The sequence below is a fragment of the Vombatus ursinus genome, unplaced genomic scaffold (assembly GCF_900497805.2).
Source record: "Vombatus ursinus unplaced genomic scaffold, bare-nosed wombat genome assembly UNPS02014870.1, whole genome shotgun sequence".
NCBI classification, from domain to species: domain Eukaryota; kingdom Metazoa; phylum Chordata; class Mammalia; order Diprotodontia; family Vombatidae; genus Vombatus; species Vombatus ursinus.
This window is the reverse complement of record NW_020954648.1, coordinates 11,004,483-11,027,474: the sequence shown is the minus strand read 5'-3', so window position 1 is coordinate 11,027,474 and position 22,992 is coordinate 11,004,483. Positions and strand designations below refer to the sequence as shown.

Below are 22,992 nucleotides of genomic sequence, written 5' to 3'. Positions count from 1 at the left end.
TAAATTTGACTTAATTCTCTACATATTTTAGAAATGAGGCCCTTATCAGAGAGACTGGTTGAAAAAATTCTTTCTGTAGATATTTTTATGAAAGTACAATGGTAAAAGTTGTTAAATTTGACATCCTACCTGGCAAGACTCTTAACAAATTATTAGATGGGGGGGTGGGGTTTAATCACTTCTGACTTGTGTACTTTACAAGTAGTGAGAGTCTATGAGAAGTAAGTGAAGTACAGTCATATAAAAACAAGCATAGGAAACCATAAAGAGAAGCTAAGAAAAGGGAGATGGTGAGGATCAAATGGGAGATGTCTGTTGTGATTAAAAATCTCCATATTAACATTTTCGTTTCTGCTTAATTGAGTATTTTGTTGATATCATTATGATTCTTATTATCATTCCTCTCTGTTATCTACATAGCTCAACAGTAGCTAGAAGTCAAGAACTTTTAAACTAAAATATCAACAATTATATGAACAGTATAGCAAGAAAGAGATTAAATAGCTTGATACTTAGCATCAGAATCTGGTAAATGATAGGAGAATTATTCTTTCAATTCCTTCTGTCAAAAAGCAGAAATTAATGTTGAATTGACATGAGAAACCAGTAGTAAACATTGTTTAAAAACTATGTAACATTAGGTTGCTTCCAGACTCCTTTCATGAACTTTTAGAGAATGAGATCATTAAAAGACAAAAGTTAATACCAGTTCCCTCTACTTTAGTTTGATAAAAATATCCAAATTTTCAAATATAAGATCTTCTAAACTAGTACCCAGTTCCTTGAATTATACCAAAAGAATTCTTTTGATCCACTCATGAAATACTAAAGACTATAGAAAATTTTTCTTGAGAAAATTAAGGAACACTCTTTTATAGATGTTTTTGTCACTGAATTTTCTTGTCCTGTTTGTGTGCAGCAAACTAATCATGAATTAGATATCTCACCCCAACTATCCAGACACCATCTCAGTACTAAGAGCCCTTTCCTAATCTGCTTTATGTCAATATGTCAGTGATCTTTGATTTCATTGGTGTAGAAACACATGTTCATTCCTGATTTAGTAGACTTAAAATTATTTCTGCTATTTTAAGAGAAGTGATGACATAAATCTTCATGTCATAATCTCATAGCATACTGCCATAGATCTTTCCCTCTCTGTACTTTAGTCGACAGGATTTTTAGCGTGTTGCTGGAGACTCAGAGAAATTAAGTGACTTGGCCATGATGTTTTTTTTTTTTGTTTTTGTTTTTGTTTTTTTTAACAAAGTCAGGCTATCAGAAATAGGATTTGAACTTCTCCTTGACTTCAGGGTCAGCAATTTATTCACTATATCCTGTTACCTTTCTGTTAACATTAGGTGGAAATGAGGAACCTGCTTGGGTGACATTGAAAATATAATGAGTAGATTGTAATCGAAGTTGCCAAAAAGAAGTTCCTATGTAGTCAGGAGTTGTATCCTTTGTATTCTCTGTGACTTACTAAGTATTATACATGGAGAATGCCTTTAACTAGAAGGTTGTTTACAACATACACGTTAAGATAATCCAAACTTCTGAAAGAAAACTGCTACAAAAAAAAAGTTCTCTTATAGCTGTAATCTTAGCATTCATGTTATAGGAGGTATAAAAAAAGGGAATCATATGCTTGCAAAAGGTAATATCTTACATTGGCTTGGAAGATATCATTTATGGACTCAAACAATGATTTCCTTTTGATAGGAAGATTATCCAGTTGTCTTTCATAGATGACGTTTTGTAAAATAAGTTTTTATTGATGTCTTTTGCTTTTAAATCTCCTACATTTCCCAGTGTATCCTTTCCCTCTGCCAGAGAGGGGTCCTTTATAACAATAACATGGAATTTGGGAGAGTGGGGAGGAGAGACAGTTCAATAAAACCAACCAGCATATCAGGAAAGTCTGACACTTTATGCAGTGTTCCACATGAGTAGTCTTCTCCATCTACAAAGAAAGGAGGTATCATTCTGTTTATTCTTAGCAGTTAAAACTCTGTGTCAGAGGGAATGGACTTGATCGTTGTTTCCTAGAATAAATGGTCAGACCAATTCATAGCCTCACCCACAGTATATTAGTGTGCCTATCTTTCCAGAGTTACTCGAGCATTGCTTGGTGGCATCATTTGTCATTTTTACTAATTTGTAAGCAAGATAAAACTTAAGAATTGCTTTGATTTTCATTTCTCTTATTAGTTATTTGTAATTTTTTAAATATGGTGGGCTTTGTCTGGGACCAGCCATAGAGATTGTGCACATCATAGTGCACATAGTTAGTAGTTTGTAATTCTTCCTTTGAGAATTGTTTGTTCATTTTCTTTGACCACTCATATATTGTGCAGTGGCATTTGGCATCAAACCCCTATCTGAAATATTTAGTACAAATATTTTTCCCCAGTCAAACTCTTCCCCTCTTATGTTAATTACATTAGTTTTGATAGTGCAAAATCTTTTCAATTTCAACTAGTTGAAATTATCTCTTCTAACTTATGCAGTCACTTGCTTGATGAAGAATTCACCCCATGTAGCAAAGAACTTGAGCAAAAGTAGTCATCCATAAACTGGGGAATGACTGAAAAAATTATAGTATGTTAATATAGTGGAATATTGTATTTTAATAAATGAGGAAAGGGATCATTTTAGAGAAAGCTGGAAATACTTGTATGAATTGATGCAGAATGAACAGAGATAGGAAGAGTTGTATTTGGGAGCTTGACTGTACTTCTTAATACTTTGCCAACATGGCTCCACTTCCATCCCATTTCATTTACCACACATTTTAGTTTCAGTATTTTAAGCACACTAATACATTGAGACTTTCTGATAATCACTGCCCTCCCCCTTAACCCCCCCAAGGTATTGATGGAAACTTGAAAGAAAATAGACATGGATCACATAGCTGGAGTAAGTAAAGAAAAAGATTCAGGTATAAGACTGTCCATCTTCCTTCATTTGCTATAATTATTAACAAATAGTGAATATCCAAATAACATTTTATACTTTGATGGACTTAAACTAGTGTGAGTACATTTCTCTAAGCCTTCTTAACCATATCTTTCCAAATGTCTTCCATATAAGATCCACCCCGTGTACTGGAGTAGCCAGAAAGCAAGAGTTCAGAGTAGCCAGGATCAGGCTCACACATGATTTAGCAATCACCACTATAAAGGAGCAGAGAGCTTGGGACGTGATATTCCAGAAGGCAAAGGATATAGGTTTATAGCCAAGAATAACTTATCCAGCAAAGCTGAGTATAATTCTACAGGGGGGAAAATGGATCTTTAATGAAATAGAGAACTTCCAAGGTTTCCTGATGAAAAGACCAAAACAACTTAGAAACTGTGAAATTCAAACATAGGAGTCAAGAGAACTAAATACATGAATTATTATTTTTGTGTAGTCCTATTAAGTAACTCTTTAATAGATTTATAATAAATTTGTAAATCAGATTAGTATCATAATTTTTATTATATTGGTGCAGCCAAAGCATCAACAATGAATATTTCTCCAAGTATTCTTTTACTTCTGTAGATTCTATAGGCAATTTAACTCTTAATATTAACCCCAGATCTAAGTTATATATGTACAATCATATTAAACATATTAGAACAACCTTTTTAATCATGTAACCTAAGAATGGGAACTAAACCTGTGATTTCATTCATACAAGGACCCCTGCCTGGATGAGGAAACTTCTACTAATGTGCATCAGAAACTTCACTACAGCTTATAGTCTTGGAAGCTGTCTAGAGCACTAAGAAGTGATGAGACTAGCCCAGGGTCACATTGTAGTTCTCAGGGGACAGACTGAACCCAGGTCTTGGTAACTCTGAGGCCAGTTTTATTCATTGTGCCCTGCTGCCTCTCTTGTATAATCTGATAAGCAATTTGAATACAAAAGCTTGCATCAAAAATAATTAGAGGATAATAGAAAGAGGTACCTTTTATAAGAACGATTAGAAGAACTCAAGAGCTACAGATGATCATAAAAAGAGAATAGAAATGATTTTGATTTCATAAAATTAAGCTTTTGTTTAAACAAAATGTATAGCTAAATAAAAAGAGAAGCTGGCAAGTTAAAAAAAATCATATCAAATATCAGCACGTAAATAACTATATCTAAGATACATAGAGATATCTCCATATAAGACCAAGAGCCGTTTTCTTTTCTTTTTTTTTTTAAATTATAATTTCTTTTCTTTTTTTTTCTTTTTTCTTTTTTTTTTTGGTTCGGCAGTGGGGTTAAGTGAGTTGCCCAGGGTCACACGCCTAGGAAGTGTTAAGTGTCCGAGGTTGGATTTGAATTCAGGTCCTCCTGAATCCAGGGCTGATGCTCTATCCACTGCGCCACCTAGCTGCCCCCAAGAACCATTTTCTAATAGATAAGTCATGGCAGTAGAAAAGGAAGTTTTCAAAAGATAAAATGCAAAACATCAGATCAACATCTGTATGAAAGAATGCTGCAAGTCATCAACAATAAGAGAAATGTCAATTAAGACAACTGAAGTTTCACTTCATACCCATCAGATTGGCAAAGGTGAAAAAGACAAACATGGTAAGTGGCAGAAGGCCTATGGAAAGGCAGCCACACTAATGCACTTTGAGTGGATTAGTGATTTGGTCCATCAGTTCCAGAAAACTACATAGAACTATATGAGAAGTCTATAAATTCTACATACTCTTTGACTCAGCAATACAATTATTGGATATAAACCTTCAAGGAGGTGAAAGACAGATGCAACGTAGATTCCACGGTGGTTGTAGCAGCACTTTTTGTGGCAGTAAGAAACTAGACAAACAGTGTCTCTCATTTGGAGAAATTGAAGAAGAAATTGCACTGTGTAGGATTGTAATGGATCATTATTGTGCCATAAGAAATGACAAATGAAGAATTCAGAAGAATTTGGGAGGATTTATATAAAGTATTTCAGAGCCAAGAGAACAAAGTATAAGTTGACCATAATAATATGAATATAAACATTGAAATACATCAGAACTTTGACTAGTTGTGCCTCCAAATCTCAGCAGAAGTGTGCTAGTCTATAGGTGTGGAACAATATATGCATTGTTAGACAAAGCCAGGTCAATTTAATTTGCTTAACTGTTCTTATTTGCTCCCCCTGTGAAGTTCTCCCTTGTAAACAGTCGAAAGAAAGCAGTAGCAGTGCAGGTAAAAAAGCATATTTTAAAGGAAAGATTTAAATAATTAGCCAACATTTGTCAGTATAATAAAAATATTACTTAAATTAATTTATAGGCTTATGATTATACCAGTCACAATTCCAAGGGGTTATTTTATAGAACTAGACAAAATAGTAATATTTATTTAAAAGAACAAAAGGTCTAGAATATCAAGGGAAATAAATTTTAAAAATAAAAGCAAGTGAGGGGTGAGACTAGCATTTCTACCACTACCACCCGCCACCTTTTCAAACTGTATTGCAGAGCAGTTGTCATCCACATTATTTGGTGCTGGTTAAAAAATAGAAAATGTACAACAGTGAAACAGAAGAAACGTGTAAAACATAGTGGCAGTAACCATTGTATTCTAGTGTTCAGTAAACCCAAGAACATAAATATTTTGAGAAAGATTCCCTGTTCAGCAAAACCTTTGGAGAAAACTGGAAAATAATTTGGCAGAAAATAGCTTCACAATTGAAATATCACATGATAAAACAAATTAAAGGAGAAGCAGTGGCAAGGGAGAGAATTCTTAAAGGTAATCATAAAAGATCACAAAGAGAGAAATAGATTTCAGTTATATACATTTTAAGAGCTTGGAATGAACAAAATCATTCCAGCTATGTTTAAAAGTTGCCTAAGGGAAAAAAACAACCATTAGAGAATTGACAAAACCATATACAAATAAGATTGGTGGGCAGCTAGGTGGTGCAGTGGATAGAGCACCGGCCCTGAAGTCAGGAGGACCTGAGTTCAAATCTGGCCTCAGAACAAACACTTGACACTTACTAGCTGTGTGACCCTGGGTAAGCCACTCAACCCCAATTGCCAAAAAAAACAAACAAAAAAAAATAAGATTGGCATGGATGACAACAAAAATGACAAATGATGGAATTTACCGTAGAAAGTCAGGAATACTAAAGCCCTGTTATTGGAGCCATGAACTGAGCTAATCATTATAGAAAATATTTTTTTGTGGGGGGGGGGGGCTGCTAGGTGGCGCAGTAGATAGAGCTCCAGCCTTGTAGTCAGGAGGACCTGAGTTCAAATGTGACCTCAGACACTTGAAACTTACTGGGCAAGTCACTTAACCCCAATTGCCTCACCAAAAAAAAAGCAAAAACAAACAAAAAAAAGAAAATAAGTTGTATACTAGAAGAATTACTAATTGTACATGCCTGTTCCTTTACTGTACATGCCTCTACTTTACTGCTACTGGGAATATACCTCATGAAGACCAAAGATAGAGGGAAAGGTCCCATTGGTACCAAAACATGCCCAGCACCACTTCCTGTGATAGCAAATGGCTAGAAACAGAATAGGTGCCTGTCAGTTTGGAAGCAGCCAAATAGATTGTGGTATAGCAAAGTAATGGTATATTATTGTGCCAGAAGAAACAATAAACAAAAAAACAAACAAAGATATTGAGGAAAATTTAGAAAGGCTTGTATGAAGATGCAAAACAAAGAAAGCAGAATCAGAAGATTAACATAAATGGAATGATTGTAAATGAAAACAACACTGAGTTACAACTGAACTCAGAATAAAGGCAATGACTAAGACTAGGTATACAGATGTTGAAATATACCACCTTCTTGCTAGGGAAGGGTTTAGAAGGCTGTGGTTGCTGAACTTTCCTTATGATTTCAGAAATGGTTGCTGTGTTAATTGGTTTTGCTTAACTTCTTCTTTGTGGTAAGAGAGGGTTCTGTGGTACGGTGGATGCAGGAAATGTCTTTGACATAAAACAAAAGATATCAAAATTTATTTTTTAAAAATCCTTTTTATTATAACACAGTCTTTTTTGTTGATATCATCTGTCTTATCACCTAAATTATAATTCTGGTCCATCTATACAGATAATTTTGTTTTGAGTATTTTCTTCCTGTTCTCTGTTCCTGTTTTACTACCACCAGCAATCCTCTGTATTATTGGACTGTTTCTTTGATCAAGTTTGTAAAGGAAAAAAATACTCAGATCAGATCAGATTTTTCCATCCCACTGTTTATATTAGTTCAGGAAGTAATTTTTGGTGCTTGAAATTAACTTTCATTGATGATTATAATTTTAAGTATGTGCTATCCAAATAAAAATGCACAGAGTAATTCTAGTTATGGAATATATATTGTAAAGGCAGATTACTTTCTTTTAAATGTCATGTGGAAATGGAGAAATTTCTTTTTGCATATGTGAAAATAAATATTACCTGATCTTTCCTATATATTTCTGTTTCAGGTACCAGCAAGATGTGGGGTGACAGTCCGAGACAGTCTAAAGAAAGCACTGATGATGAGAGGCCTGATCCCAGAATGCTGTGCTGTGTACAGAAGACAGGATGGGTATGGCTTGTATGGAGTGTGTAGATCTTTGTGAAACTTCATTTCTCTCAAGGATTAAGCTCAATTTTAGAAGAAATTACCCAATTTGTTCTGAAATGGCTCCAAATAAATCTTCCTGAACCAGAAAAATACTTTTTCTTGTTCTATAGTCATAGAAGTGTAATTGTAGCTTGAGTTTCTTATAACTGTTTCACAGTTTCAGAGTAAACTAATTTGAAGTGTAGAACTTTTCTTTTCATTACAAACTTGTTCCATTAAAGTCTTACTCCAGTGCCTCATTGTAGTGTGAAGGCAACCCTGGATTTTACAAGACTATGCCACTGTATCACAAGCTCTGACAAATCCTCCCTCCCATGCTAGAAAGATTCTGAATGTAGACCCAGCTGTAAAATGTGAATCTTTGTTCCATGGGATTCTAAGTTCAGAGAGGTACATCACCAGAAGGCTGGCTACCAGGTGGTGACTATTTCTTTGGCCATAGCAACTCATGAAGACTAACTACTGAGGGAGAGAGTGTGGCATGAGTGTGATCTCTGTTGGTGCAGGAACATCAGCACTGAGGAAGTCACAGATCCTAGAGTACTAAAGTAAGTACTTACTATACTTAAAAAAAAAAATAGGGCCTCAGCTGTATCCAGACTATCAATGATTTTACCCAATACTTGTAAAAAAAAAACCAATTTTTTTTCAATTGAGCTCCCTGGTTTCTACTTAGCATTTTGTAAAGGCCTTAAATTAGTACATCGTATAAAATTCTCCTTTTGAGGACATCTTGTCACATGAGCATTCTTTTCTATGAATGGATAGAAAAATCCACATGTCTGATTTTTTGATCCCAGGAACAAGCCATTCTCTGCTGTTGCAGGTCTTGGCTGGAGCTGACTGGAAGAACAGAATGCATCTCTCTACCCTGCTGTTTGTCCAAGAGTGATGCATGTATTTGGGGTAAACTTAAAAATCAATTTATTGCCATTCAAATTTCTAACAGTGGAAGACTAGGGAGCCAAACCTCCCTCAATTATACCACTCTTCCCTCAGTAACCACTTTTCATATCTTCATTATGAGGCATATTGAAAGGATTTTCAGGTATGATAACCAAGAAAGACTCATGTCTACATTTTCCAGAGAGAAGAAGCCTATTGGCTGGGACACTGATATTTCCTGGCTTACTGGAGAAGAATTGCATGTAGAAGTTTTGGAGAATGTTCCCCTAACGACACACAATTTTGTATGTACCTTCTGATTTTTGAAATGGTTCAAATGTTCGCAGTCATGTATTTTGAGTTACTATGAATGGACTTCTAGGGGAGAGGGGAGAAAATAAGTAAGTAATGATACAGAGGATAACATTCTGTTTCAGGAGAAAAGCTTTAATTGCAATCATGTGATCATTTTTAAAAATTTGGCAGAAAAGATTGGATTACTTCCCCAGAGCATGACAGACAACTCTTCATGGTATAGGGCCCAGGGGTGAGGTGTGATGGAAACTCCATGAAGATGGCATAAATTACCATATAAAATTTTAAATCACCCTTAATGTAAGCTACTCACCTGAAGTCCAACACATGTTAAGCTCTGTACTTTCTGGATCAACAGCTCAGGATTTAGTTCTGCAGCTACTTCTTTCCACTGCTTCTTTAGAGTTTCTTAGTATTCCTCCTTCGTGATTTTTACCCGTCTACTGTTGGCTTGTTGAAGGGACCATTATATCCCAAAATGATGATCAAAAGGGAGGGGAGGGAAGGAGAAAGAAAGCATGCTGCTTTTGTGAAAGGTATTAGTATTTGAAGGGAAGCTAAGTTGAGATGGGCATCTTTAATGTATTTGTCATATTTGTATTTTGTGCTCAATATGTCTTTAATAACTTCTTTGCTACTTGTAAGTCACATTACTTCATGAACTAAGTATCGTGAAATGCTAATTGCTGGTTTTGCTTCTTGCAGTAATGCTTTTCTTCCTCTTCAGTTGCATGTACATAAACGTGCGTGTTCTGACACATGTAGTATATCCTCCCAACTTCCCTTTGAGCCTCTGGACATTTCTCTTTTTGAATGGCTTCTGCTTTTAGAAGATAATGGCATAAGATGCCAAAGTCTTATATGTAACCAAAAAATTAAGACTGTCCATCCTCATGTTAGGAGTAAAACATCTCCAATTAGAAATACCAAAGTCTAGGAAATAGCCCTCTGAAATAGAAAGGCAGAAACCTGGAGGAGAGCATTCGATAAGCCTAGGGCACACCCGGCTTTGGTGAATATCTTTCCCACAAAAATCTTGTAGTTGGGATTGATGGTCTTCGAGATGGAGCTGTTGTTCCTGCTATTCTTCCTATTCTTTCAAGCATTTTCCTATGAATTTGATGAGATGATCTCACCGTGCTTTTAGACTTCATTAAAACCTTTTTATAAAGCTGCCAATTCTATTGTACTACCTTACAGTGTAAATATCCTGTTATAACTGTCTTTTGACCTTTTAGTCACTAACCAGCACTTTCCAGATGGCATCTAAAATGGGTTCACCTTCTGCCAAATTCCACAAAATACCCTGTTATCCAGAGTCCTATGGAAGATGCCCCAAACTTAAAAGTTTGTATTTATACATGTCCTCAAAAAAGGGATACGTCAAAATAATTTGGGAAGAAAACATTTGAAAGAATATTTGGGGGGCAGCTAGGTGGCACAGTGCATAGAGGACCGACTCTGGATTCAGGAGGTCCTGAGTTCAAATCCGGCCTCAGACACATAACATCTACTAGCTGTGTGACCCTGGGCAAATCACTTAACCCTCATTGCCCAACCAAAAAAAAAAAAAAGAATATTCAGGTGTTGCTCTCTTAAACGAATGAATCAAATTTTGTGTTCAAGTATCAATTTGCTGGTGAAACAAATTCTCCTTGATAATTAAAATGTAGAGGAGTGGTTTATGAATTAATGTTAATTGTCCTGAACATTCATTGTCTCTAATTTGCCTATATGGTCGTTTGTTGTTAGTTATTGTTGTCTCCTTATTGCTTTATACAAAAAATACATTCCTCAGTCTTTTATCCTCTAAGCATATTAGCAGTCCTGATTTTCATTTGAAAATTGTGTGCTACTTTTAAAAATGTTTTTTGATTGATACTATTAAATATGTTTAAATCTTTATAGGATCCTTCTTTATGTAAAAGTTTTCATAGAATTTTTTAAAAATTAAAGATCTGCCTTTGAAAATGGCAGGGGAAACAAGAAGAAATATATCTAATTACTTGTGAAGTATTTGTCAGGTTTTCCAAAATCTTGTCTTTAATAGTGCTGGTATTTTATTTTTTAGGTACGGAAGACATTTTTCACCTTAGCATTCTGTGATTTTTGTCGAAAGTTGCTTTTCCAAGGTTTCCGCTGTCAGACATGTGGTTACAAATTTCACCAACGCTGTAGTACAGAGGTGCCACTGATGTGTGTTAATTATGACCAGCTTGAGTAAGTATTCTCTTAATAACTAATCTCTTCTGTTTATAGTTTTAGATTTCTGCTACATTGTACAGGTTTTCTTCATTTCAAATCATATGCGTATATGTTTAAAGTTAAACAAAGGAGTTTTTCAGCAACCATCCTTAGAAAAAGTGTTGTTGAAACAGTATGGTGTATCCAGACTGTCACATCCTAATTCTGATCCAGCTATCCAGTTAACACTTTGTATTTGGTATTCTTTTCCTAGAAGATAAAGAGTTTTAAGATTAAAAACTTTTCTCCAATAATATATTATAACGCATTGAGCCACTGGTTTTGACTAGTTTCAGTGGTAAGCTTTTTGATACCTGCTTCTCTGGTTCTATCATCTACTTTTGAAATTACTTTTTTTCCTTCCACATTGATTTAGAAGCAAAATTTATTAGTTATTTATTATATTTTTATAAAATATGCTTAAAGATATTTACAAAAAGCCTGTTCCTTGCTTCATAGTATATCTCATGAAAATTCCTTATACTACATTTTCCATTTGCATTTCACATTATGACTTTGTATCCTTTCCCTTGAAATCATTTGAACCAATAAAGTTAGAACTCTTTACTTTGACTAAATTATAATGTTTCTAACTTTAAAAATAATTACTTCATATTTTTGAGACTGGGTTAAACTTTAAAATATCTTTTATGGCTAACATTTTCCCTTTGAGGTAATTATTAAGGATTTCCATGTTTCTTTTTGTTCTAATTCTTTAACTGCCATGAGTATTTTTTCTGAATATGCAGGAATTTTTTCTGTATTGGCAGAAAAATAAATAGATTTTTGAGCTTTACTTTGAAATTGTGCTGTAAATTAAAAAGTTAATCCCATTAATTAAACAAAATGACAAGTAGTTGACTTTCTTTCAACATTTGCTTTTCAATATGGAATTTGGCCCTTTTTGCTGTTAACACAGTTGTATATTCTGGTATTTGAGACTTCTGGGTTTTGCACAAGTTAGGTTTGCTTTGTTTTATTTTTGTTTTTGCCTCACAGTTTGCTGTTTGTCTCCAAGTTCTTTGAACACCACCCAATACCGCAGGAGGAGGCCTCCTTAGGAGAGACCACCCTTACGTCGGGATCATCCCCTTCAGCACCCCCCTCAGATTCTATTGGGTATGATTTGACTACTGCTGTTCAGTGACATGCTATTTCACAATTGGTTTTTGTCCAGATTTTAGATGATCCTTTAAAACGTAGCTTTGAAGGGGCAGCTTGGTGGTGCAGTGGATAGAGCACAGGCCCTGAAGTCAGGAGGACCTGAGTTCAAATCCGGCCTCGGACCAAACACTTGACACATACTAGCTGTGTGACCTTGGGCACATCACTTAACCCCAATTGCCTCACTAAAAAAAAAATAATAATAAAAAGTAGCTTTGAATTGTTAACAGAATTAATTTTTCAAGCTGATTTCTTATTTTTATAATAAAGTATGTATTTATGTGCATTATGTTGAGTGAGATTAAAGCTGACATACTATGATTGTTTCAGGACCCTTCTCTCATTGATATGTTAATTAGAAAATATGGAGTAAATCCTTGATATGTGCTTTGTACTAGGGTAGTTTTTATGAGGAATGCCTACAAAGTGTAACACGATGGTCCTTGCCCTCAGGGAGGTTATAGTCTGTTTTAAGAAGGAAACATTAAGACATGAAAGAATGTTAAATAATCAGAGATCATATTAAGTGCCTAATTTGAGGGTAGAAACTATAAGTATTGTGAGTTTAAAAAAGAAGGAGATTATTGGGAGATGTTAGTCAGGGATATCTTCATTGAGGAGGAAAGATTTGAGCTGAGCCTTCAAGACTATGTGGGATCTAGATGGACCATGGGTTGGTTAGATCATTTCAGGTAAGAGAAACATTGTAATTAAATGTTCAGAGACATTGTGTGTGAGACGCTCTTGGGATAGTGTTAAGATTGCCTATTATGTTATATTCTTAAACTTAACTACATGCTAGAGACGTTGGTTTTGTGTATCTTCTCATTTGACCAAGCTTTTTACCTAACAGAGTATTATTGACAGACATTAATTCAGCACACATTTTTTTTAAGTTAGCTGCCTCATGAGGTGTCGGGTTGCTCTTCACTGGAGATCTTCAAGGAAAGGCTCATTTATAATTTTTCTCAAATATTTTGGAGAGAGGGATTCTTGTTCAAGTACTTGTTGGAATAATGGTCTCTGAGGTTCCTTCCAGTTGTCTGATGTAGGCAGACCTGTTGGAGTAGTCCAGGCAAGTCAAAAAGAGGGTCCTTATTCAGAAGTGGGAATGAAGAGGGTGCCAGAGAGGTTTGAACAAACCATAAATAGCCTTTAGTATTTAGATGCTGGATGTGAAGAAAAGGGAAAGTGTAATCATAATCCTGAGGAAATATGTAGTATCAATAGAGTACCAGATAGAAGTCAGAAGGAAAAGCAAATTTAGGTGAAAAGATAGTAATTTTTCAATGACTTCCCATGTTTACTCAATGTATACATACTTTGTAATACATTTATGTTCTTTCCCTACTTTTCTCTAATTGTCTTTTCTGGTTCCATGAATTAAGTTTAAACATAAGCAGTTATTAATTGTAAATATTTATTGAGTAGGTAATACAGTTGAATTTTACACTTGTTTTCTCTACTACTGCTTTGATTAGAGCTGCAACTAACAATTGCTTTCTGGATTGGTAATGTAATCCCCAACCTTTTCCATACTACTTCTTTTCTTTTCTGCAGTTTGTAGTTTTGACATAACTTCTCTTTTAATACCTTTATTAAAATAATACTTTCTGTGCTCACTATTGGAGGAATGTCATATATCCTTCTTCATAAAAGTCTAACAGTTTATATCATTCTTCTCAATTGAGCATTTAATACACAGAGTAACATGCCAGTATATAAGATTGAGTGGTATGCATCAATATGTATAAAGTTTTCTTTGGCATTTATGAAATATACCACACCAGGAATGAACTGTCAAATCTGATTCTTCTGAAGCAAAGCTGACAAGTGCTGTGATCTTTTGTTTTTATAGTTGTTTTCTAGTCACCTTTACAGAGTTTAAGAAATTAGAATCTTTTGCCAATAATTATCTTGATTTTGGTTATTTCACACATGGCAAATAAATCAATGGGATTTGAATAGTCAAGGGGGATAAATGTAATTTCTTCAGTGTTTAGTTTAAGAGGTAGTTAAGCCAATATATATTATTTGAACTTCCAATATTTTAATGTTCCTCTCCATGGGGGATATACTCTTAATTATCCTCCCAATCCATATTGTCTTATAGAATAATATATGTAAACCCATGCCTCAAATTTGAGTGGCTGTGTTGTTGAAAACATTTTTCATGTGCTGGTAACCAAAAGTTATTCCACACTAAATGATTTGTGGCCGGGAATCGATCACAGAGCCTTTGCACTAAGGTTCATGACAGTCAGTGATCATTGTGAGTGCAATTTCTGTCTATACAGAACATGTATACATGTATCTTGTGACTTGAAGACCCAGAAAGAAGGTCCAAATAACTGTACTATAGTACTGATTTCCCCTCTGAGATGTAGTTTTTGTTGTTAATTTTAAGAAACTTAAGTTTGTTTTCTTTTTTAAGCTTTTATTTAGTATTTTATTTTTCCTCAGTTATGTGTAAAAACAATTTTTAAATTCATTTTTAAAACTTTGAGTTCCAAATTCTCTCCCTTCCTCCCTCCTCATCCCATTCATTGAGAAGGCAAGCAATTCAGCATAGATTATACTCAAAACATATCTGTAATAGTCATGTTGTAAAAGAAAACATAGACAAGGGAAAAAAAACTCAAGAAAATAAAGTAAAAAAAGTGTGCTTCAATCTGTATTCAGACAGGAACTTTAGTTTCAAAATAACTATTAATTTTAATTGTCCTTTTAGATGACATGAATTAAATAATAGTAGCTGTTAGTATTAAATTAAGAAATAATAATAGCAGTGAGCAGTGCTGTGTGAATGCAGTGATACTCCACTTAAGTCCTTGTCTTGTACTCTTCATACCATCTGTACCTATTCCATTAGCTGATATCACCACTGGCACCTTGTCTTTAGAGACATTTACATTCATATCCCAGAACACCCCTGCATGTTCCCATTGAGGTTCGTTTTTGTGTGGCCATATGCATACCCCCAATTATTTCATATTTCTTTCTGAACTTCTTCAGTTCTCTTCTGTGCACCTGGAAAATGCTTCAGTGACCGCTATTTATTTTTTTAACACCCTATTGTTCTTCCCTGAATCCCCTTTCTCATACTAAAAAGAAAAATACAAATAACAAATAAATATCAAGCGAAATGAATCCACATGATGTCTGTGACCAAAACACGTCTCACTTTGCACCTTGGGTCCCTCACCTTACTGTCAAAAGGTGGGCATCATACTTCATCATCATAGTTCCTTTGGAGACGTGGTTGGAGAACCTACGTTAATTGGTGATCTTAAGTTTAGAGAATCTGCATTAATTGGTGACCTTAAATTTTTCAAACTTGTTTTTATTTACATTGTTGTTGTTGCTGTATAAATTGTTCTTCTGGTTCTGCTGCCTTCTCTCTTCATCATTTCAAGTTCCCAGTCCCTTTCATTTCTTCCTTAAGTTATCCTTTCTTGAAGTTATCTTTCTTTCTATGGCTCTTCTGAATCATCCATGAAGAGCATTTTTAAGCCTCATGTGATTCAACAAATCTGTGTTCAGTTACCTGTTACAACTAAGTCACTGTAATATCAGTTACAAATATCTTTTCATCATGGGCAGAACTTATCACAGAGCCCCTGGCCAGCTAAGTCCAACTGGTGCCTGAAAGAGAATCTACATCTTCTCACACTCTCACACACACACGGTTATTCCTACCTTTGCTTGAACACCTCCAGTGGAGGGGAACCCACTACCTCTAGAGGCAACCCATGCCACTTTTCTTTTTTTTTTCTTTTTCTTTTTTCTTTTTTTTTTTTAAGGCAGTTGGGGTTAAGTGACTTGCCCAGGGTCACACAGCTAGTAAGTGTCAAGTGTTTGGTCTGAGGCCGAATTTGAACTCAGATCCTCCTGACTCCAAGGCCGGTGGTCTATCCAGTGCACCACTGAGCTGAGCTGCCCCAACCCATGCCACTTTCAAATCACTGTAATTATTAGGAGGTTTTCTTGACATGAGGCTTAAATTTGCTGTTTTGCAATGTCTCTTTGTCTTTTCTATTTATTCCCTTTAGGAATCACCAGAAAAAGTCTATTCTCTTTTCTGCATGACAGCTTTCCAAGTACTTGGAAGACAGCATTTGCCTTTCCCCTAACCCTTCTCTTCTCTAGGCTGAATAGGTGCTGTGCCTTTCATTGATCCTCATGACTTGGATTCAAGGCCCTTGATGTTCTGATCGCTCTCCTCTAGGCGCGCGTGCAGAGAAGTGACTGTGATATTTCACAGGTAGTCAGACTAGCGTGAAGGGACTACCATCTCATTTAAGGAAAGCTATTCTGCTCTTTTTCAATTCCTTTTTAAATTGTGAACTTTTAAGGAAAAAAAAAATTTCCATACATAAGGGCACAAGTGGATTCTGTATGAAACCATGAATCTTCATTTTATACCACTTAATTTAACGTTTTAGTGACCCTCTTTTTTCAACCCCACCTCCCAGTCCAATCAGAAACCTAGAGAAAGAAAAAGAAAAGGGAAAACAAAAACAAAACCTTGTAACAAATAAGCATAGTGAAGCAAAACTACTACACAGTGATCATCTTCAAAAATACACGTCTCTTTCTGTACCTTCTGTCCTTAACCTCTCTGTCAAGAGGAGGATAACATGACCATCAAGGGCCCACTAACAATAGGGTTGATCATTGCAATGATTTTTGTGTCTTTCAAAGTTGTTTTTCTTCACAGTGTATAAATTGTTCTGATTCTACTCACTTCACTGTTCATCAGTTCCTACTACCTAGGATAGTCTGGAATCATTGCTGTCATTTCTTATGGCACAATAATATTCCATTTCGTTCCTATACCATAGCTTGTTTAATCATTCATTAGTTGCCTGTGTGGCAATCTCAGGCACACCCTTATATACTAGTTCTTTTTTTTTTCCCATTTTTTCCCATTTCCCATTTTAATCCCCTCCTTCAGGATAAGGAAGTTTGTCTTGCTTCTGACTTTCTTCCCATTATTGTTCTCCCTTGTAAGTTTCTCCTCTCTATCCCTGCTTGTCTTTCCTATTGTTTAATGTATTTTTATACCTGTTTGTCTGTGTATGTGCATTCACCCCTTTGTCCATTTCAGATGAGAGTAAGGTCCATATGATACTCACTTCTACCCCTTGTTTTTTATACTCTACTCACATACCCCGATTATGAGAAATAGCATGTTCTACCCTCATCTTTCTCCTTTCTACAGTGTATCCCTTTTATCCCTCTTTCTTTATCCCCCCTTCAGATTTTCAGAACAGAACCAATCTACTCCAAGACCTCTTTTTTTCTTATTTAGCTGCCTCAGTACCCTTTGAAGACATTAAACTTCTGACGAGACACTTGTTAGTTTTCTCCCTGTTAGAATGTTCCCCTTATATCATCATACAGCTTTTTCTAGTTCTTCATATAAACTTACTTTTCTACATTTCTCTGGACTTAGCTCTGTGGTCTTTTCATCAGAAATGCTTGAAAGTCTTTTTGAATTAAAAGTCCATTTCTTTCTCCTTTACAATTATATTCAGCTTTGTAGGAGTGAGTTATTCTTGGTTGCAAGCCTATAACTTTTGCCTTTTGGAATATTATATTCTCTCATTTATACTGCTTGGTCTTGTTCCCAACCATTTTTCCTTGGTACTTCTTTCTGGATGCTTATAAACACCCTTAAATATAAGAGCACTGGATTTTAGCTCTGATATTCCAAGGATTTTTCTTGTTAGGGTTTTGTTCAGGAGGTGTTCAGTGGATTATATTTATCTTTGCCATCTGGTTCTATTAGGTCTGGGCAGTTTTCATTTACAATTTCTTGAAATATAGTGGTCAGGCTTTTTTTTTTTTTAATTTAAATCCTGATTTTCAGGGAGTGCAGTGATTCTTAAATTATTTCTTCTTGTCCTTTTGTGTAGGTTATTTGTTTTGGATATCACATATTTTACATTTTCTTCTGTTTTTAAAAATCTTTTTTAAAAAATTCTTGCTGTCATGGAATCATTTATTTTTACTCTATTCTAGTTTTCAGGGAATCTATTTCATAGGCAAGATTTATATTTTCCCTTCTAAATTATTTATTTTCCTTCATTTCTTTTCTATAGTTCTTTTATTTCATTTTTTTTTTAATTTTCTGCCTTATTTCTTCTATGTATTCATGTAGTCTTTGGGGAAAATCCCATCTTTTTCCCTTTGATCCTCTGCTTTTAATCATTATAAATTACTCTCTCCTTTTTTGGGGAATCACTGGACCTATAATAATATTTTATACTTCTGGGTGTTTCCTTTGATTCATTCATCCTACTAGCTTCGGTTCATGAATTGAGGTTTTTCTAGGACTAGGCTGTGTCCCTCTGCTGTAGTTGGATGGGGTGGGTCAGCCCTACTTGATTTCATTCACCCTGGGTCATTGGGATAGCAATGATGACCCCCACTTACTGGAGTTAGTCCCTCCCCTGGATCTTTGAGATTCAGACCTCTGGGTCTTCATTGCCTCCTCTGGCACCTGAGGACAGAATGTTAGGGACTTCAAAATTTGTGGGCCTGGAGCTTTCTAGTCTGAACTCTATAGTGCTCACGCATTTCCATTCACTGGCTTCTAAGATTTCCCACTCTGGGGCTGTTTCAGGGACGTCCTATGCTTTGGCTGTCTGTGGACACAGAACTTTGTAGGCTACATTTGTGCTTGGCCCATCATTGGTCATCCAGGAAAACTACCCTGCACTGGTGGAAGCTGGCCTCCTTTCCTACTGCCCACCAGCTTCTGGCTGATGTCTTATGCTGTTCTGGAATGGAAGAAGTCACTTACAGCTTCTCATTATATTTCTTCATAGTTATTTGGTCAAGTGCAAACTTCAGGGTTTTGCTAGAATAGATATGTGAAAGCTGGACAATCTGCCTCTTGTTGAAGTAGCCATGTTGGTTGAAAGTCACCCCCTCATTTGACAGATGAGGCAGTTGATGCCCAGAACCATTGGGTAACTTTCTCAGGGTCATACAAATAGTAAGCACAAAAGCTGGGGCTTGAATTCATGGAATTCACTGCCCCTTCTATCATGCCTCCCCCTGTTTTATACAAAGCAACAGAATTTATTTTGATACCTGTAGGCCCTTGGGGGAAGTGTAACTAAATAGGATTTTATAGCAATCATGCTTTAGAATATCTTTCCTGCAGAGTTAAGGGTCTTGAGACATGAAGCTATGTCGGTTTTAATCCTAGTTTTTTCATCCTACAGCATCTGTTGTTCACTCTCTATTTTATATCATTAAGCTTGAGTGACTTTCTAAAAGAGGTGAAAAAATAGTACATTTACATAGACCCATACCATAATGAATTCTATATTTATAGTACTAGGTTACTAAGAATTTTAGCAAAAAAGTTTGTATACCAATTTTTTGGCTGATTAAGAGTAGCTACACATTCTAGTAGGTCCTTTATCTTAGTTGCCTCTCTCTTTAATGATGCATAGCATCATTGACCTGGAATAATTGTATACCACTTCTTAGAAGACCAATGTTAGAATGAGGACTTATTAATTCTTTGACCATGGCATGCACTCCTGACAATTCTAATAAGCTATGGATGCCTTTCTAACGGTAAGTCCTGGTTGCTCTATTAGCACAATTTGTGAACTGCAGGGAGAATTCATTCACTCTGACCTCCTGAAATGTTCACTGTGGTATATATTTGTCTTCCATTCAGTTATGAATAGGGATGGGAAACTGTTATCCTGTATCATGGATATTTTATTTATAACTTGGCTGATTGACTATGGTCCTAAACAAATGAGGGTAGCAAATAAGATGGCTAAACTCTTATCCAAAAAGAACCCTTACTGAGTTCATGCTTTATATGCATATGTGTGCTTATGTGAAAAAGCAAGTTCATGTTGACTTTTTGCCTAAATACAGAATTTCTTGGAATTATTGCCAGTGGCCCTGGTAAAAATAGTAATTTTGACAAAATAAAATATTGAATAAAATCAATATTTGCTTGAGAAGCAACCCTTCTTTTGGGTAAAAGTTAGCAATCCATGTTTTTTTTTTTTTTAAGAGGAGGTGTATACTATATTATAAGATATTTAAGATATTTCCCTATTTAAAAAGTCAGCATTTTTATTTGCATATCACTGAACAGGAGCAGCCACTTTGTTTCAAAAATTTTTTATGAACGTGTTTGAGACTGAAAATTAGTTTTAGGTCAAAAGTAGCTTGTAGAACAATTTGCTAAAGATGATAGAGGTTAAAGCCTCTTTATTTTTGATTTGGTAGTAGCAACTTGGATTATATTAATAGATTATTCCATCTGTTATCTAGTATTTAATTGTAGTTAGTTGTTTAGGATATTTTTTCCCTGTGCTGCATAACAGTCCTTTACTAAAAGCATGTTTTTTTTTTCCCTTAGAATTCTTTATATCAACATGTTATTAAAAATCAGTAGACCCGATTTCTACTAATTTATCAATATGACCATCCTTAACGCCTTCTATTCACTTGGCTAAGAGCATACAGTTTTCCTCAAGAGTTCTCCTAGAAACTGAGATTTCCATGAAAAACTCAAGTGGAATAAAGGCTGATTTTGACTAACTTTAATTTGAATTGACTTTTCCTAAATAGTCATTTGTTTTAAGCATTGTTGTTTATTACATTTTAATGGCAGCCTTAAATGGATTGTCCAGTACAATGTATTAATTTTCATCCTCATAAACTGTAATACTTTTTACCTCCAAGTAATATGCTCTGAAGAAGCAAAACTACTGGCTAGTGGCCTTCAAAATACCAAAGTATGGTTTATTTGGGAGCTGTTCATTACCACTTTCTGCTTCCTCCTCCCTTAACCCTCACTATGTGTTAGGTTCTGTTAAAACCTTCCCTTCTTCCAAACCCCTCCCCCTTAACTCATTTTCATGACACTTGGGTTGCCTTTAGAGTATTTATGAAACTAAATAATTTTTTCAATTTGGACCATATATGTGGTCTTGTACAAAGATCAAATATTTTTAAGATTAATTTTGCATTTCTAACCCTTAAGTTATTATATCAATCAGTGTATTTATGCAGTATCTATTACAATATCTCAGCACTTGGAAAGATGATTTTCTGTTATCATTTTGCAAATTAGAAATCTGAATTATAAGGAATTTGAGGATCATAAATGTTATTCCAAGTATTTTTCCCTTTTTATCCTCTTTTGCAATGAATGTTGACTTAAGAAATGTTTCAGGTGATTCCTTTCCCCCCAGCTCTAACATGCCAAATTTGCCTCTGATTTCTGTGTAAAGCTGAGCATCCCTTTTGTATCGTCCTGCTATTGGTCCTAAATCCAAATTTTCTCTCCTTAATAACCTATCTTACTTTATTCGGTGACTTTCTTTCATATTAGGCATCCCCTCAGGCTTCTGTATGATTTCCATACAGATCATGTTGTCTCATCTGCCTGTTTTTTATGACTACTCCCCTTTTTACCTCAATTCTTGATTCTTTCTTAAGCTCTTTCCTCACTTCCAAGACACATTTAACTTCAATCTCTTATTTTCAGTCTGTCTTTTGACTCTTGGGCCCAGTTTTTCATTTTAGTGAAAAACAATAGTAACAACGTTCAGTTTTCTGCTCTTTACCTTCACTTGGTCTTTCTGCCTTCTATTTAATATTTTTGGTAGGTGGCACTCATACCTTCTAGGCTAGAGTGAAAGTATCCACCAATGAGGAAGGAGCTGTTGATGAATTCAGTGAGACATTTGGTAGTCCTGAAGGGTTGTTTGAGGATCATCAGCAATTGATCACAATATCACAATACTGATCTGTTCCATCATTCTTGAGACTGTAGACTCCCTACAACTTTCCTCTCTGTCTCCTGAGTACAGCTTGTTTCAAACTTTGTTTCTTTGTTTCAAACTCTCCAACATGACTCTTGACAACTTATGGGTCATGAGGGTATCTTAGGCACTCTCCTCCCTCCAGATATCGTGTCCTCTTTCTGTTAGAGAGTTCTAGGTAGGGGAATTTCTCATTTATTTCTTTCTTTTTAATTAATTAATTATTTTTTTGTTAATTTGTTTTTAGTTTTCAACAATTACTTTCGTAAGCTTTTGAGTTTTAAATTTTTCTCCTTTTCTCACCTCACCTCCCTCCCCAGGACAGTGTGCAATCTGGTATAGACTCTACATATACATTCCTATTAAACATTTTCACATTAGTCATGTTGTAAGGCAGAAATAGAACCAATAGGAGGAAACACACGAAAGAGGAAACGAAACAAAGCAGAAGAAAATAAAAGAGCAAATAGTAAGCTTTGATCGCATTCCAACTCCATAGTTTTTTCTCTGGATATGGATAGTATTTTCCATCATGAGACTTTTGGAGATGTCTTAGATCCTTGCATTACTGAGAAGAGCTAAGTCAATCAAAGTTAGTCATCACACAACATGGCTGTTACTGTGTACAATGTTCTCCTGGTTCTGCTCACTTCACTTAGCATCAGTCCATAAAAGTCTAAAGTCCACTTGCTCATCATTTCTCATAGCACAATAGTGTTCCATTACATTCATATACCACAACTTGTTCAGCCATTCCCCAATGGATGGGCATCCTCTCAATTTATGGTTCTTTGTCACCACAAAAAGAGCTGCTATAAATATTTTTGTACCTGTCGGTCCTTTTCTCATTTTTATGTTGTCTTTGGGATACAGTCCTAGAAGTGATATTGCTGGGTCAAAGAATATGCACATTTTTATTGCCCTTTGGAAACAGTTCCAAACTGCTCTCCACAACTCCAGTAACAATACATTAGTGTTCCAATTTTCCCACA

The 22,992-nt window shown here is 35.3% G+C and overlaps 1 protein-coding gene across 2 annotated transcripts in view; it reads left to right on the top strand.

The window, feature by feature from the left end:
- The window catches only part of BRAF (B-Raf proto-oncogene, serine/threonine kinase), a 166,158-nt gene that overhangs the window by 84,521 nt on the left and 58,645 nt on the right, over positions 1-22,992 (top strand). For both annotated transcript variants that reach the window (XM_027842279.1, XM_027842280.1), the window contains 4 exons: positions 7,432-7,535; positions 8,662-8,764; positions 10,846-10,994; positions 12,018-12,137. In XM_027842279.1, coding sequence (XP_027698080.1) covers positions 7,432-7,535; positions 8,662-8,764; positions 10,846-10,994; positions 12,018-12,137 — 476 coding nt within the window. The remainder of the gene's footprint in view (positions 1-7,431; positions 7,536-8,661; positions 8,765-10,845; positions 10,995-12,017; positions 12,138-22,992) is intronic.